Source organism: Oncorhynchus tshawytscha, linkage group LG24 (genome assembly GCF_018296145.1).
Source record: "Oncorhynchus tshawytscha isolate Ot180627B linkage group LG24, Otsh_v2.0, whole genome shotgun sequence".
NCBI classification, from domain to species: domain Eukaryota; kingdom Metazoa; phylum Chordata; class Actinopteri; order Salmoniformes; family Salmonidae; genus Oncorhynchus; species Oncorhynchus tshawytscha.
The window spans coordinates 5,900,589-5,919,640 of record NC_056452.1 but is presented as its reverse complement, the minus strand read 5'-3'; the positions used below and the strand labels follow the sequence as shown (position 1 = coordinate 5,919,640).

At 41.0% G+C, this 19,052-nt stretch overlaps 1 protein-coding gene across 1 annotated transcript in view; it reads right to left on the bottom strand.

Moving 5' to 3' along the window:
- Window positions 1-2,012: 2,012 nt before the first annotated feature.
- Window positions 2,013-19,052, bottom strand: part of kcnj19b (potassium inwardly rectifying channel subfamily J member 19b) — a 29,037-nt gene continuing 11,997 nt past the window's right edge. The window contains exons 2-3 of the mRNA XM_024387062.2: window positions 4,070-4,286; window positions 2,013-3,302 (exon numbers count right to left, since the gene is read on the bottom strand). Coding sequence (XP_024242830.1) covers window positions 2,581-3,302; window positions 4,070-4,286 — 939 coding nt within the window. The 3' untranslated portion in view covers window positions 2,013-2,580. The remainder of the gene's footprint in view (window positions 3,303-4,069; window positions 4,287-19,052) is intronic.

Here is a 19,052-nt window from a genome sequence, read left to right as displayed (position 1 = left end):
TTTTTTTACATGTAAACTCCCCCTCCCGTCCCGTTTTCAGGACCCTGTCTTTCAAAGATAATTCCTAAAAATCCAAATAACTTCACAGATATTCATTGTAAAGGGTTTAAACACTGTTTCCCATGCTTGTTCAATGAACCATAAACAATTAATGAACATGCACCTGTGGAAAGGTCATTAAGACACAAACAGCTTTCAGACAGTAGGCAATTAAGGTTACAGTTAAAGAAGCATTTCTACTGACTCTGAAAAACACCAAAAGAAAGATGCCCAGGGTCCCTGCTTATCTGCGTGAACGTGCCTTAGGCATGAGGACTGCAGATGTGGCCAGGGAAATAAATTGCAATGTTCATACCGTGAGACACCTAACAGAGAGCTACAGGGAGACAGGACGGATAGATGATCATCCTCGCATTGGCAGACCACGTGTAACAACACCTGCACAGGATCAGTACATCCGAACATCACACCTGCGGGACAGGTATAGGATGGCAACAACAACTGCCCGAATTACACCAGGAACGCACAATCCCTCCATCTGTGCTCAGACTGTCCGCAATAGGCTGAGAGAGGCTGAACTGAGGGCTTGTAGGCCTGTTGTAAGGCAGGTCCTCACCAGACGTCACCGGCAACAATGTTACCTATGGGCACAAACCCACCGTCGCTGGACCAGACTGGACTGGCAACAAGTGCTCTTCACTGATGAGTCGCGGTTTTGTCTCAACAGGAGTGATGGTCGGATTCGTGTTTATCGTCGAAGGAATGAGCGTTACACCGAGGCCTGTACTCTGGAGCGGGATCGATTTGGAGGTGGAGGGTCTGTCATGGTCTGGGGCGGTGTGTCACAGCATCACTGGACTGAGCTTGTTGTCATTGCAGGCAATCTCATCGCTGTGCGTTACAGGGAAGACATCCTCTCCCTCATGTGGTACCCTTCCTGCAGGCTCATCCTGACATGACCCTCCTGCATGACAATGCCACCAGCCATACTGCTCGTTCTGTGCGTGATTTCCTGCAAGACAGGAATGTCAGTGTTCTGCCATGGCCAGTGAAGAGCCCAGATCTCAATCCCATTGAGCACGTCTGGAACCTGTTGGATCGGAGGGTGAGGGCTAGGCCATTCCCCCAAGACATGTCCAGGAACTTGCAGGTGCCTTGGTGGAAGAGTGGGTTAACATCTCTCTCTCCATGAGGAGGAGATGCACTGCAGTACTTAATGCAGCTGGTGGCCACACCAGATATTGACTGTTACTTTTACCTTTGTTCAGGGACACATTATTCCATTTCTGTTCAGTTCAGTTGTTGATCATTTTCAAGTTTGGAATTGTACACATAAATGTTGGTAATAATAATAATAATGTTGTTACAGTTGATAACAAGACAAAGAAAGTGACCAAAAGGGTCACAGGCTGAGTGCAAAATACTTTCATTTAAATGGAAGTTGTTGAATCTTGTTATGTTCGTACAAATATTTACACATGTTAAAATAAATGCATTTGACAGTGAGAGGACATTTCTTTTCTTGCTGAGTTTAGATGCTCCAAAGGTCTGCATCATAGATGCTAAATGTGTTTATGTTAATTAACGGTCAATTACCGTGAGACCAGCAGTTATTTGCTTGACAGTCACTAGCCACAGCCCTAAATAGGACTAAACCAAATCAAACTTGATTTAAAGTTCATTTGAAGTTTGATTTGATTCAGTCCTATTCTTCAGTCATCTCCTTCAAATGTGGATATTTGGATGTTTTGTCAACCAAACTCAATTCAACGTTACTAAATAGCATTACATTTGAAATCAACCAGAGCTTGAAAACCTAAGGCTATTGCAATGTCTAATTTTAGTTGAATTCTTGGTTGAATTGAAACAATATCTGTTGCAAATGCTATACAGCCTAAATAAATAACATAATTGATTATATATGAGTGATATATTATGGTCGCATTTAATTTGTTCTGTTAAACCTACCCTTTGGATTGACTTTGATAGCAACAGTGAATCTATTTAGTTTTCAAGTGGAGATCTCTCAACAATCATTCTCAATCACAATAGCACATTGGTAATAGTCAGTGACAAATATCTTAGCTAGGTAGAGCTGCGCATAGTTAAAACTCTAGATGGGAGACCAAAAGGTAGCTTTAGATTGATCAATTCTCCAGTAGGACGTGCTACCTAGCATATAGTTTTTTTTTCTGATAGTGGATATAACGTTAAAGATCTGACTTTGGTTTAAAGGTACAAATTCAACGTATTTTATACAAGGTTTGTCTATGTTGAAATGTGGTTAGCATGATGACATAATCCTGTGGTAGAAATTTCCTGTTGATAACTTTTTCAAATCCACTGTATTTTCCACGAAGATTCCACATCACAATATGTTGTCAAATTACATTGAATCAACATTTATTCAACCAGTTAAAATAGCCATAAACGGGCAAAAGTCATCATAGTAGTGTAATTTCCTGTTGAAAACCGCGTTACCCATTAAGCATTGCTTTCTATTTCTATTTAGAGTTTTTGGGAATCTGTTCGTTTCCGGTGATTAATAGTAATTTCACGGTCAATGGTCCACGGTCAATATCAGCGGTCAGCGTTCATTCGGCGCAGTTTGTCAGGCAGGTTATCCTCCGGCCACCCCCCACCCACAGGCAAAAGGATTTGGACAGGGGTCGGATTTGGGGCCGGGATGAGGCTCAGGGCAGGGGGAAGTCTCCACTTCTCCTGCTCCCCAACTGAATGAGTCAGAGTGTCTCCAATACCTGGACCCCCATCTAGTGCCTTAAGCTGGAGCTTCTCCTCCACCTTCCCCTGGCCAAAGCCCCCAGGGATGGAGCTGGAGACCAGATGCTGGACCCCCAGGGGCAGACTCCCCTGGTCACCCCTGCTAGAGGCCTTGTCCCCAGGCTGGGCTCCTCCAGTCTTCACCCTCGTTCGGAGGTCCTCCTTGTAAGAGCTCATATGCTGTAACTTGCTGGGCAGCCTCCCCATCGCTTGTTCCTGGGTAGCCTCTCCATGGTCGGCAAAGTCCACTGACAGCATCCTCTCCCTGCGGCCCCGGCTCTGGCCCCCATTCCCCAGGGGAGGGGAGGTGGGGACGCCTGGTGGAGGGTTGGGGGAAGTCAGGGAGATCTTCTCCTCGTGCTCCTTGATGCTGTAACGGGGAGTGTTGACCTCGAAAGTGTTGTGGAACTGGGAGTAGTCAACCCGGAAGAAGCCCTCCTCCAGGGACATGACGGGCAGGAAGCGGTGGCCCCACAACACCTCGTCCTCTGTGTAGGAGGTCCGTGCCTGACACGTCATACCTGGGACAAAGGGAAGAGGAGGGAGGGAGGGAGAACGAGTAGATGGGGAAAACAGAGAACAGTTGGGAAGATAAGGAGAAAAACAGAGGTTAAAGAGAATGAGAGGTGCATAGAAGACAAGGAAAAAAGAAGTACACGGAGACAAGGGGAGGGAAAGACGAAGAGAGAAATAGAGCGAGAGGGAGAAGTGTCGGAGAACGACGACAGAGATAAAAAAATAATTTATCTAATAATTATTCATCTAATATTTAAAGATAAATGTGATATTCTCTTAAATATTTGATTTGATTATACTGGGAATGGTAGTCCTCGTATTTCGCCTTAAAGGAATGGAAAAATATTGATTTATTGTTTTTAAAACAAAATACATACAAGACTACAAAATATACATTATACAGATGAATTAAAGAGACAATTTGAAAAACAATGAAACCACTCTCAAAATCATAGCTAGAGTTACAGTATGAATACAAGGACTGACCATCCAGTCATTAGATCAAAATGATCGTTTTAACTGTGTTTTTGAGCATAGATTTTAAATAGAGGTTTGAAGCTATAAAGTGTTTGTTTACAAACAATGGAGAAAACAAGCTTATATTTTGGGTTCAGATGGGGTAAGGCAGTTGAACTAAACCCATGAGCCATTTACTGTATATTCTTCCATCAATGGCTATATATCCTTAATTTAAAAGTCCAGAAATGGATGTACCAATCCCAGAATGCCCCTTTAAAGAACAGATTGAATGAAAGAAAGAGTCTGCTTTTACCAGTGGTTTCCACGATGCCCTCCAGGATGACCACGATCTCAAACTCCTCGTTCATGAGCGAACGCTGGGACAGGTCAAAGAAGGGACTCTTGGGATTGATCTCGTGGCAGATAGTCAGAGGGGACACCAGGAAGAGCTGGTCGGCCCCCGTCCCAAATCCTACATCTAGCTCACACTGGTCCAGGGGTAGAAACTCCCCCTCCGGAGTCTGACGAGACTGGGGAAACAAAAGTGTGTGGCACATGGTATGCCTGTAAGAGGAGGGATGTTGTGTAAGAAACTGCATACTGCAATACTGTGATATGGTGGAAACGCAGTACTACTGTACAGGGATTCAATCATTTTCAGGAGAAGATACTATAGCATTTTCCCTCATGCCTCTGAACTGTTGACAGACTTTATATCTGTGACAGTGACGCATAGTGAATTGTGCATAGACCTATCAAATGTGTAATTGTCTGAAGAGTCACAATGACAACCCTGGGATCCCGGTTACCCATTTTAATCCATACTACTGTATATGCCTTACAGATCCTTTCAGATCTATGAGTAGCTATCGTATAAAGAAGGGTCTAGAAGAGGGGGTAGGGGAAAGTGGTTCATTTTGTCTTATAAACCAAATTTTCAAAGTGCAAGACTGAATCAGATAAAGACGGATCCCCTACTCCATTTCCTCTTCAGTGTAGCAATTACTAATGACTTAAAACCTGCATGAAGGAAGATAACTATTTTGGAAACCCGAAAAATTATCAGTGGAAATGAAGACAATTGATTTCCTAAAATAACTTTACACGACCCATTGTGCTGCTTACAACTAACACATTTACTTTCGGCTTATAGCGTTGGGTTCCTATCGTTCTCCCAAACTCTCCGGTAGCGTGCTCTAGCACGGAGAGCCTGGCCTCTTTGACGAGACTGCCGGGAGGACCACAGATGGCGAAACAGACTGCGATTCTTATTCACAGCATTGTTGGGGACAGAAGGGTGCGACATTTCACAGGAAGGAGTCTGTACCCACGGTTCCCTCATCGCCTTGGCTTGGAGAAGCTGTTTTTTCCCCCTAGTATCTTCACATTTTAGTGCCAGGCACCTATGGTGCATCATTAAAATGTCCTACAGCAACTGGAGGAGGCAGTGTGCAAGTTACATGTTACAAGTTTACAGGCAATGTTCCTGTTATGGTCCTGGGGTGAGCACTTAACCTGAACAACATGCAAGGGTCGTACCCACTTTAAACACATAAACCCTTTATAAGGCATATGCTTCACAAATAAGTACTAGGCAAATGTCATGTCAATAACTGGCCTGCTAATGTTTGCAGCTCCTACTCTCTTCAACGACACCACGCATAAGCATGCCGGCTTTGTGAGAGTGAAAAGTTACACTTCCAGTGTAGCAAGTTAAAAAAATGTAAATATGCGCTTATAATGTGAAGAAATAGCCTAATAGTTTATCAACATTTTAAGCTAAACTTTCTGATCTGTTGTGTCAGCCTCATTGCTTCAACTTTTTGTTTTACTTTGGGATTTATCCCATTCCACAACTGTCCCAGACTATGTTCGGAATATTTATTTCTAACACAGAATAGAATAGGTCAACTTTTGCACTATGGGGGACAGTAGGTTGACATAGGCTAGTGATTTTGCTGTTTGTTAGGCCTAATCATGTTGATGGCTGGCGAAAAGTAAACGTGGACAGTTCTTCCAGTTCTTCGGAATTGGATAAGGGCGTGCGCAGTTGTGTAACAGATGTGTCTGTCTTCCCTTGTAGCCTGTGAGAAAGACCTGATCATGTGACGGAGAGCCATTTGAGTGAGAGGTGCTTTGGAGCTTGCAGCTGGGAGAAGGGAATATAGTTATTATATTCAGCCCAGGGGCACCACGGCCACTGTCCGCAGATGGGGTGGATTTTTATCGGGGGCATTACAAAGGGGGCACACAAAGGGGATGCAGCCAGGAAATTCTAGGCATTATCAAGTGCTTGTCAAATTGTGAATGAGAGACTGTATAAATACACAAGGGATAATGGTGAAGATGGTTGACACCTGGAGGGGGGGGGGGGTGGAGACAATCACAAAGACAGGTGAAACAGATCAGGGTGTGACACTATCATGTGCATGTCAGATTGTGAATGAGTGACTGATGAAGTGTGTACAGCCTGCGCAAAAAAACTAAGCAGAGCTCATGCCTTCCAATGCAACTCCACCAGTGGCTTGTGGGGTATGTGTAGAAGACAGGAGATGCTAAATGTGTTTATGTTAATTAACGGTCAATTACCATGACAGTTATTTGCTCAGCTGATGAAATCTCATAACCACCACAGCCCTAATTGAGAGTGGGCAAAAAGTGAGAGACAAAAGAGAAAGACAGAAAGGAGACGTGTGCAAAGCCACACTCTTCATAAGTCTTCCCTCTTCAAAGTAAATCCATCCTATAAAGCAGTGGTTCCCAACCTTTTTCGGTTACTCTACCACCAACTGAATTTTACTCGGCCAGGAGTACCCCAGAAGTACCCTCTGATGTGCATTTTACCAGTAGGCCTACGGTCTCACGAGTCTTATCAAGTACCCCCAGAGGTCCCGGTAACCCTGGTTGGGAACCACAGCTATAAAACCAACACACACAACACATCTCCCTCAAGGATTCCCGGATGCACCTACTAAAAAGATGAGGGAAAACCAGACAGCTGTGGCCCTCAGATCCCTATTATACCTGTGCCATTATCATAGCAGGGAATCCAATTCAATATTTAGTTATTTCGACATTCCCAGTCATGCTTCCCATGGCTTTTCATTCCCCTACACCAGAGGGGCATTCTTTAATGGCTGTCAGTTGATCAGTTCACCCACAGTGAACAAAATGATTGCTATATCTTCTCTGTAATGTGACCATTTATGGTGCATTTATGGTCTTAACAGGGTTTGAATGCACCTCACAGAGATGATACGTCCCTAGGACCATGCCCCAGGACTACCTGACATGATGACTCCTTGCTGTCCCCAGTCCACCTGGCCATGCTGCTGCTCCAGTTTCAACTTCCACCTGACTGTGCTGCTGCTCCAGTTTCAACTGTTCTGCCTTATTATTATTGGACCATGCTGGTCATTTATGAACATTTGAACATCTTGGCCATGTTCTGTTATAATCTCCACCCGGCACAGCCAGAAGAGGACTGGCCACCCCACATAGCCTGGTTCCTCTCTAGGTTTCTTCCTAGGTTTTGGCCTTTCTAGGGAGTTTTTCCTAGCCACCGTGCTTCTACACCTGCATTGCTTGCAGTTTGGGGTTTTAGGCTGGGTTTCTGTACAGCACTTTGAGATATCAGCTGATGTACGAAGGGCTATATAAATAAATTTGATTTGATTTGATTTTGATACGTAGTGATCTGTGACCACCTCAACACTATATATTTGAGCCCCCCTGTCACATTTACTCCCTCTCCGGCCTCCTGATTATTTCGCATACCAGCGCCTCATGACACTCACCTGGACTCCATCACCTCCTTGATTATCTTCCCTATATCTGTCACTCCCCTTGGTTCTTTCCACAGGTGTAATTGACTCTGTTTTCATGTCGGTGTGTTGTTTGTGTTACGTGTTTACTGTTTCAATTATTTATTAAAAAACAAATTCCCTGAACTTGCTTCCCGACTCTCAGTGCACACGTTACACCCTGTAGATGATGTGCCTATTGAGATATTATGTGATCTCCACTCAAAATATATTGTCTTGAGTGCCATGGTGGAAATTAATGTGGCCTTGGACAAGAACTTGAAACAGAGTCCATGCTTCAGACAAATCTAAAAAAAATCTTTAAAAAAGTTAACATATCCTAAGGTTTAATCCAACTGAGTTTGAGTCAACTTGAAAGCATAAAAACAGTAAAAGCAGGTGATTCTGATATGTACAAAATTTAGCAAATTTATTGAAACTAAAAAACTGAAATATCACATTTACATAGGTATTCCGACCCTTTACTCAGTACTTTGTTGAAGCACCTTTGGCAGCGATTACAGCCTGTATTTAGGGAGTTTCTCCCATTCTTCTCTGCAGATCCTCTCAAGCTCAGTCAGATTGGCTGGAGAGCGTCGCTGCACAGCTATTTTCAGATCTCGCCAGATATGTTCGATCGGGTTCAGGTCCGGGCTCTGGCTGGGCCACTCAAGGACATTCAGAGACTTGTCCCGAAGCCCCTCCTGCATTGGCTGTGTGCTTAGGGTTGTTGTCCTGTTGGAAGGTGAACCTTCGCCTCAGTCTGAGGTCCTGAGGGCTCTGGAGCAGGTTTTCATCAAGGATCTCTCTGTATTTGGCTCCGTTCATCTTTTTCTCGATCCTGACTAGTCTCCCGGTCCCTGCCTCTGAAAAACATCCCCACAGCATGATGCTGCCACCACCATACTGATAGGGATGGTGCCAGGTTTCCTCCAGACGTAATGCTTGGCATTCAGGCCAACGAGTTCAATCTTGGTTTCATCAGACCAGAGAATCTTGTTTTTCATGGTCTGAGAGTCCTTTAGGTGCCTTTTAACAAACTCCAAGCAAGCTGTCATGTGCCTTTTACTGAGGAGTGGCTTCCATCTGGCCCCTCTACCATAAAGGCCTGATTAGTGGAGTGCTACAGAGATGGTTGTCCTTCTGGAAGTTTCTCCCATTTCCACAGAGGAACTCTGGAGCTCAGTCAGAATGACCATTGGGTTTTTGGTTCACCTCCCAAGGCCCTTTTTTAATATATATTTTTTAATTGAACCTTTATTTATTTTCTTCCCCAATTGCTCAGTTTGGGAGGGCAGACAGCTCAAGGAATAGTCTTGATGGTTTCAAACTTCTTCAATTTTAGAATGATGGAGGCCCCTGTGTTCTTGGAGACCAGACATTTTTTGGTACCCTTCCCAGATCTGTGCCTCGACACAATCCTGTCTCGGAGCTCTACGGACTATTCCTTCGACCTCATGGCTTGGTTTTTTCTCTGAAATGCACTGTCAACTGTGGGACCTTATACAGACAGGTATAGACAGGTGTGTGCCTTTCCAATCAATTGAATCAATTGTCCAATCAATTGAATTTACCCCAAGTGGACTCCAATCAAGTTGTAGAAACATCTCAAGGATGATCAATGGAAACAGGATCAACCATTAGCTCAATTTTGAGTCTCATAGCAAAGGGTCTGAATATCTATGTAAATAAGGTATTTCTGTTTTTTATTTTCAACAAATTAGCAAACATTTCTATAAATCTGTTTTTATATTGTCCTTGTGGGTTATTGTGTGTAGATTGATGAGGAAAAAACTATATTTAATACATTTTAGAATAAGGCTGTAACGTAACAAAATGTAGAACAATTCAAGGGGTCTGAATACTTTCAGAATAGGTTACACCCTGTAGATGATGTGCCTATTGAGATATTATGTGATCTCCACTCAAAATATATTGTCTTGAGTGCCATGGTGGAAATTAATGTGGCCTTGGACAAGAACTTGAAACAGAGTCCATGCTTCAGACAAATCTAAAAAAAATATTTTAAAAAGTTAACATATCCTAAGGTTTAATCCAACTGAGTTTGAGTCAACTTGAAAGCATAAAAACAGTAAAAGCAGGTGATTCTGATATGTACAAAATTTAGCAAATTTATTGAAGCTAAAAAATCTAACTAAAAACCTACAAAATCAGGAAGCTTCAAGGAAGGGAGGATAGATTTTTTTTCATGATGATTTTTTAAATGATTCAAAGAGACATTTCCATCATGAGAGGTGCGTACTGTAGTACTACTCCTTGTTTGTATGACAGGGATCAAGCTGTCTCATAAGTGCTACTATATACTGTACTAACCAAATGCAATGTTTTTGTGCTAGAGAGAGTTAGTCACTCGCCTCTGCACCACAGAATCATAGGATTCATTCTATCCTGAAGTATATGAAGATACTTCAAAGATTTGGATTGATTCAAAATGTAATTAAAGCTCCAGGACCATTCATTAAAAGTCAATGACTAGTATCCATTTCAATATGTACTGGGGTGTCTGAGACTTTATGCACCAATTATATAATTGTATCTTTCCTGTCAGGCTATCCAATTTGTTTCATAGCCTAAAAGTGCCGGGCAAATCATGCATGTCAAATACAAGAGAGGTGAAAGTACATGGTGATGTGCGTGTGTGTGTGTGTCAGAGCGAAAATATCCAAGTCCTCTTATGACTTACGATCCACACAGTCTTCGTGATTTTCTCACACTTTATGGTTGCCATGTTGCCATATATTATATGGCTGCGTCAATAGGATTCATGGTAAGTTTTTTTATTCATTCAGTACATACTTTCCTATCCCAAACAATCTACAAGAGCAGAGTATTTTTTTATCTACCAGTTGGTGCTGAAGTGGAGACAAATATGCATAGATGGCTTTTTTTCAGTGATATCTATATTCTAAACCTGATCTCTTGATGTATTCGATTGAGTCTGTCGAAAAAACTCCTAATTAAAAGGTATACCATATTTAAAGGGAGGCCTTAAGATAAATGTACTGAAAAACGCATTGAATGAAAACTCCACAAGAAAAGGGAACAAGGGTTTTCAGCAGTTGAATGAAATTTATTCAGAGCATGCAAGGTAGCCACACCTGCAAAGCCCGTTACGCACCTTCATAAGGTAAGTCTGAATACCAACAACTGAAAAGTGTGTAGGAAAGTCGAAAATTCCTCAATTGGAATCAGGCCCAAAATGAACAGCAGGCGAATAGCACGCTAATTCTCACGCTTAAGATCAAGGTTAGAATACGCATAGAGAGAAAAGTGCATAAAAAGGGAATTCCATTCCTTTTACAAGCACTTAACTCAGGTTGGAATCGGGGCACATGTGAATAGGAACTATAAACATAGTGTTTTTGCATTAGTGTTTATCCACCTATTTACCCACAATGCTGAGGGTTTACAGTGCCTTGCAAAAGTATTCATACCTTTTGGATTTCTTCCCATTTATTGTGTTACAACATGGGATTAAAATTGACTTAATTTAAAATACTCTGTAATGTCAAAGTGGAATAATATATATATATATATATATATATATATATATATATATACAGTGGGGCAAAAAAGTATTTAGTCAGCCACCAATTGTGCAAGTTCTCCCACTTAAAAAGATGAGAGAGGCCTGTAATTTTCATCATGGGTACACTTCAACTATGACAGACAAAATGAGAGAGAAAAAATCCGGAAAATCACATTGTAGGATTTTTAATGAATTTATTTGCAAATTATGGTGGAAAATAAGTATTTGGTCAATAACAAAAGTTAATCTCAATACTTTGTTATATACCCTTTGTTGGCAATGACAGAGGTCAAACGTTTTCTGTAAGTCTACTCAAGGTTTTCACACACTGTTGCTGGTATTTTGGCCCATTCCTCCATGCAGATCTCCTCTAGAGCAGTGATGTTTTGGGGCTGTTGCTGGGCAACACAGACTTTCAACTCCCTCCAAAGATTTTCTATGGGGTTGAGATCTGGAGACTGGCTAGGCCACTCCAGGACCTTGAAATGCTTCTTACGAAGCCACTCCTTCGTTGCCCGGGCGGTGTGTTTGGGATCATTGTCATGCTGAAAGACCCAGACACGTTTCATCTTCAATGCCCTTGCTGATGGAAGGAGGTTTTCACTCAAAATCTCACGATACATGGCCCCATTCATTCTTTCCTGTACACGGATCAGTCGTCCTGGTCCCTTTGCAGAAAAACAGCCCCAAAGCATGATGTTTCCACCCCCATGCTTCACAGTAGGAATGGTGTTCTTTGGATGCAACTCAGCATTCTTTGTCCTCCAAACATGACGAGTTGAGTTTTCAACAAAAAGTTCTATTTTGGTTTCATATGACATTCTCCCAATCTTCTTCTGGATCATCCAAATGCTCTCTAGCAAACTTCAGACGGGCCTGGACATGTACTGCCTTAAGCAGGGGGACACGTCTGGCACTGCATGATTTGAGTCCATGGCGGCGTAGTGTGTTACTGATGGTAGGCTTTGTTACTTTGGTCCCAGCTCTCTGCAGGTCATTCACTAGGTCCCCCCGTGTGGTTCTGGGATTTTTGCTCACCTTTCTTGTGATCATTTTGACCCCACGGGGTGAGATCTTGCGTGGAGCCCCAGATCGAGGGAGATTATCAGGGGTCTTGTATGTCTTCCATTTCCTAATAATTGCTCCCACAGTTGATTTCTTCAAACCAAGCTGCTTACCTATTGCAGACTCAGTCTTCCCAGCCTGGTGCAGGTCTACAATTTTGTTTCTGGTGTCCTTTGACAGCTCTTTGGTCTTGGCCATAGTGAAGTTTGGAGTGTGACTGTTTGAGGTTGTGGACAGGTGTCTTTTATACTGATAACAAGTTCAAACAGGTGCCATTAATACAGGTAACGAGTGGAGGACAGAGGAGCCTCTTAAAGAAGAAGTTACAGGTCTGTGAGAGCCAGAAATCTTGCTTGTTTGTAGGTGACCAAATACTTATTTTCCACCATCATTTGCAAATAAATTCATAAAAAATCCTACAATGTGATTTTCTGGATTTTTTTCTCTCATTTTGTCTGTCATAGTTGAAGTGTACCTATGATTAAAATTACAGGCCTCTCTCATCTTTTTAAGTGGGAGAACTTGCACAATTGGTGGCTGACTAAATACTTTTTTGCCCCACTGTATATATATTTATTTTTTAAAGATTAATATAAATTAAATAACTAAACTATCTAGATATTCAGCTACCTGAGTCAATAAATAACTAAACTATCTAGATATTCAGCTACCTGAGTCAATACATGTAAGTCTCTAAAAGCTTTATACACCTGCAATATTAGCTCATTATTCTTTTCATAATTCTTCAAACTCCGTCAAGATGTTGGGGATCATGGCTAGACAGCAATTTTCAAGTCTTGCCATAGATTTTCAAGCAGATTTAAGTCAAAACAGAAACATTCACTGTCTTCTTTATAAGCAACTCCAGTGTATATTTGGCCTGCTGAAAGGTGAATATCTCTCCCAGTGTCTGTTGGAAAGCAGACTGAAGCAGGTTTTCCTCTAAGATTTTGCCTGTGCTTAGCTCCAGCCCATTTCTTTTTATCCTGAAAAACTTCCCAGTGTTTGCCGATGTCAAGCATACCCATCCTGTGAAGCTTGGGAGTGGGCGGATTTCCTTGTCCTTCTCGCAAGCCGTGATTTTGGGCAGCTCCGTGGTAGGAAATGTGACTGTTTCTGATGCAAAAGCAATGTCTTATCCTGGAGCTTGAGTAAATTACATTACTAAGCTGCTCCTGAATGTTCTATGCCAGGTTATGGAAACCGATTCTATCGTAGTCCTTGTGGGTTTTAATGACATTATGAAGAGCTGATTGATTCTCTGCTAGACACTAATAAAAGACCCATCATATCTGGCCCTGTGCACTCTCTGAATTGTGGCATTGAACACATTAGTAGGATTCTGGCTACGTGATTATTTCAGCTCAATGGGTGTAATTTTTGTTGACAATTTCGATACCTTTTAGAAACAAAATGTGTTTTTTAAGGAGGTTGAGATCCACCTGAATAATTTGGGTTCCTGGATCCTTTCACCGCATTGTGAGGCTGCATTGAGACAATGATTTATCAATGACCCAAGCCCAACTAATCCCTACCATTGTGTCTCTAAATTGTCATAATGCTTCAGCAATTGTACATTATACCAGAGGCGTTGGTAGACACAATTTAAGTAACCTAATGTATGTCCCTCTAACTCCCCTGAATGCCTCTGCTGATCCTACGGCTATTGTTTGCTGTAATCATGTGCCTATGAACCAGATTTATACTGTTTGCACTAAGGTGGTGTGCTCTAGTAGGAAGTCCACTGTGTGCAGCTCACCCTGCAATGACATAAATAACATGAGAATGTCTACTTCTGATAATCTTCCCAGTAAAGCAATGTAAACAATCAAGCATCCCAGAAAAAAAAATCTAAAAATAGCACACGTTAACATACGTAGTTTAAGAAACAAGGTTAATGAAATTAATAACTTGCTAGCATCAGATGACATTCATCTTCTGACTATCTCTGAAACCTACTTAGATAATACCTTTGATGATACAGTTTTAGCAATACATGGTTATAACATCTACAGAAAAGACAGAAATGCCATTGGTGGAGGTGTTATTGTTTACATTCAGGACCACAATCCTGTAAAGCTTAGAGAGGAGTTCATGTTAAATACTGTTGAGGTAATATGGCTCACCTAAAGCCCATTCTTGTGGGAAGCTGCTATAGACCACCAAGTGCTAACAGTCAGTATCTGGATAATATGTGTGAAATGTTTGATAATGTATGTGATATCAACAGAGAGGTATATTTTCTGCAGTGGTATAATGTACTTAAGTAAAAAATACTTGAAACTACTTAAGTCGTTTTTGGGGTATCTGTACTTTAATATTTTTTATATTTGACAACTTTTATTTTTACTTCACTACATTCCTAAAGAACATTGTGCACTTTTTACTCCATACATTTTCCCTGACACCCAAAGTACTTGTTACATTTTGAATGCTTAGCAGAACAGGACAATTGTCTAATTCACACACTTATCAAGAGAAAATCCATTGTCTTCCCTACAGCCTCTGATCTGGCGGACTCACTAAACACATGCTTTTGTTTGTAAATTATGTCTGAGTGTTGGAGTGTGCCCCTGGCTATACGCGAATTTAAAAAACAAGAAAATGGTGCCGTATGGTTTGCTTAATATAAGGAATTGGAAATGATTATACTTTACTTTTGATACTTAAGTATATTTTAAACCAAATACTTTTAGACTTTTACTCAAGTCGTAATGTAATGGGCAACTTTTACTTTTACTTGAAACACTTTCTATTAAGTTATCTTTACTTTTACTCAAGTATGGCAATTGGGTACTTTTTCCACGACTGATTTTCTGGGTGATTTAAATATTGACTGGCTTTCATCAACCTGCCCACTCAAGAAAAAGTTTAAAACTGTAACCAGTGTCTGCAACCTGGCTCAGGTTATTTTCCAGGGTAGTTACAAACAGCACAGAAATGAAATCATCAACATGTATTGATCACACCTTTACTAATGCTGCAGAAATTTGCTTGAAAGCAGTCTTCAGATCCATTGGATGTAGTGATCACAATATAGTAACCATATCTAGGAAAACCAAAGTTCTAAGGGCTGGGCCTAATATAGTGTATAAGAGGTCATAAAATAAGTTTTGTGGTGTTGATGTAAATAATATTTGTTGGTCTGTGGTGTGTAATTAGAAGCAACCAGAAGCTGCACTTGACACATTTATGAAATTGCTTATTCCAGTTACAAAGACTGTAAAAACTGTTAAATCCCTGTGGATTGATGATGAATTGAATTGAAAAAAATGTTTTATCTGTCTGTACAACCGATTGGCAAACATACTGCAAATTGAGAAATCATGTGACTAAACTGAATAAAGAGAAGAAGAAATTATACTATGAAACAAAGATAAATGATATAAAGAATGATATTAAAAAGCTCTGGAGCACCTTAAATGAAATTTTGAACAAAAAGGCAAACTCAGCTCTATCATTCATTGAATCAGATGTCTCATTAATCACAAAACCCAATTATATTGCCAATTACTTTAGCAAACTTAGGCATGACATGCCAGCAACAAATTCTGACACTACACATCCAAGTATAACTGATCGAATTATGAAAGACAATTATTGTAATTTTGAATTCCTTAAAGTGAGTGTGGAAGAGGTGAAAAAAGTATTGTTGTTTATCAACAATGACGAGCCACCGGGGTCTAACAACTTGAATGGAAAATTACTGAGGATAATTGAGGACCATATTGCCACTCCTATTTGCCATATCTTCAATTTAAGCCTATTAGAAATGTTGTGCCTTCAGACGGGAGGGAAGCAAAAGTCATTCCGCTACCTAAGAATAGTACAGCCCTCTTTACTGGCTCAAAAAGACGGCCAACTCTTAGTAAACTTTTGGGAAAAATTGTGTTTGACCAGATACAATGCTATTTTACAGTAAACAAATTGACAACAGACTTTGAGCATGCTTATAGGGAAGGACATTTAACAAGCACAGCACTTACACAAATGACTGATGATTGGCAGAGAGAAATTGATGATAAAAAAATTGTGGGGGCTGTTTTGTTAGACTTTAGTGCAGCTTTTGAGATATATATATTTTAGTTATCTAATTTGTATGAATCTTTTATAAATGTTAGAATTTTTCTTCCAGTATGATACAGTATTACAGACTATATTGAGTAGATTGTTGACAAAAAAAATTGCAATTCAATCCATTTGAATCCCACTTTGTAACACAGTAAAATGTGAAGAAATCCAAGGGGTATGAATACTTTTGCAAGCCACTGTATACCTTTTTTTTTTACCACTACATCTTTGACTATGATACTATTCCCAAGCAAGGGCTACCATCACTCTCCTTATACAATATAGAACTACTATTCCCCTTTTGACCTTAAACATGAATCACTACCAACATTGTCCAGTCCAGTAACAAGACAGAATCTGTGAGAGAATCTGTGTTGAGTGCACAAGTTCCAAACACTTCATCAAGGCTGAGTTACCACAGCAGCTGTTGCAGGTATTGTGTCCTCTCCAATAACATACTATAGGATTAACTTTAATGTGCCCAAGGGGAAAATTGTCTTCAACAGATAGTACTGCAGTATACAAAATAGACACTGTACACATTCAACATAATACATACATTGCACGTTAACCTTACACATTGTACACTTCTCATACAGCCACATACATAATACATTGCCCATTCCGTTATTCTGTCAGTGGCGTACAAACACAGTTCAGCTATACTTATTGCTGTTTATGTATTTGATGGAAATGGGAATGAACTACTGCCTATACCTGTCTGGCTTACACGTAGGGACCATATAGCACCTGCCTGAGGGGAGGGGCTAAATATTGGAGTGAAGTACATGAAGTACATGTGAGGGAACACCTGTTTGAAACCAGTCATTAGTCATGACACGTACAGTGGGGCAAAAAAATATTTAGTCAGCCACCAATTGTGCAAGTTCTCCCACTTAAAAAGATGAGAGAGGCCTGTAATTTTCATCATAGGTACACTTCAACTATGATGGACAAAATGAGGGAAATAAATCCAGAAAATCACATAGTAGTATTTTTAATGAATTTATTTGCAAATTATGGTGGAAAATAAGTATTTGGTCACCTACAAACAAGCAAGATTTCTGGCTCTCCCAGACCTGTAACTTCTTCTTTAAGAGGCTCCTCTGTCCTCCATTCGTTACCTGTATTAATGGCACCTGTTTGAACTTGTTATCAGTATAAAAGACACCTGTCCACAACCTCAAACAGTCACACTCCAATCTCCACTATGGCCAAGACCAAAGAGCTGTCAAAGGACACCAGAAACAAAATTGTAGACCTGCACCAGGCTCGGAAGACTGAATCTGCAATAGGTAAGCAGCTTGGTTTGAAGAAATCAACTGTGGGAGCAATTATTAGGAAATGGAAGACATACAAGACCACTGATAATCTCCCTCGATCTGGGGCTCCAATCAAGAGCTCACCCCGTGGGGTCAAAAAGATCACAAGAACAGTGAGCAAAAATCCCAGAACCACACGGGGGGACCTAGTGAATGACCTGCAGAGAGCTGGGACCAAAGTAACAAAGCCTACCATCAGTAACACACTACACCGCCAGGGACTCAAATCCTGCAGTGCCAGACGTGTCCAGGCCCATCTGAAGTTTGCTAGAGAGCATTTGGATGATCCCGAAGAAGATTGGGAGAATGTCAGATGAAACCAAAATATAACTTTTTGGAAAAACTCAACTCGTCGTGTTTGGAGGACAAAGAATGCTGAGTTGCATCCAAAGAACACCATACCTACTGTGAAGCATGGGGGTGGAAACATCATGCTTTGGGGCTGCTTTTCTGCAAAGGGACCAGGACAACTGATCTGTGTAAAGGAAAGAATGAATGGGGCCATGTATTGTGAGATTTTGAGTGAAAACCTCCTTCCATCAGCAAGGGCATTGAAGATGAAACGTGGCTGGGTCTTTCAGCATGACAATGATCCCAAACACAACGCCCGGGCAACGAAGGAGTGGCTTCGTAAGAAGCATTTCAAGGTCCTGGAGTGCCCTAGCCAGTCTCCAGATCTCAACCCCACAGAAAATCTTTGGAGGGAGTTGAAAGTCCGTGTTGCCCAGCAACAGCCCCAAAACATCACTGCTCTAGAGGAGATCTGCATGGAGGAATGGGCCAAAATACCAGCAACAGTGTGTGAAAACCTTGTGAAGACTTACAGAAAACATTTGACCTCTGTCATTGCCAACAAAGGGTATATAACAAAGTATTGAGATAAACTTTTGTTATTGACCAAATACTTATTTTCCGCCATAATTTGCAAATAAATTCATTAAAAATCCTACAATGTGATTTTCTGGATTTTTTTTTCAAATTTTGTCTGTCATAGTTGAAGTGTACCTGTGATGAAAATTACAGGCCTCTCTCATCTTTTTAAGTCGGAGAACTTGCACAATTGGGAGCTGACTAAATACTTTTTTGCCCCACTGTACATGTATGTTGCAGTATAATTCGTAACAAGCTTCATAACACAATTGTGTCGTGACTATTTTTATAAAGGTGGTACCCCCAATAGTAGAGTGTTACCTCATTTCCTTGTATACTGTATACTTCTATCCCAGATTCTCTTCTAAATGCGTAAGTAGGCTCCTAGACGTAGCCTTTTGATCCATTATTAGGTAATGACATTTTAGGAGTCGTGTTTTACTTTCAACAGTCAGCAATCCAGAGCAATGGCAGTTACGCCTTTTCCAAAGAAAGGTTCAGGAAAAACTGTTCTTACTCCATTATGGCATCAATACAATAGAGTACAATGAGTTTGTTTTAACCGTTGATCGATATGACTGATTTCTCAATGACCATCCATCTCCAGTAGCCACT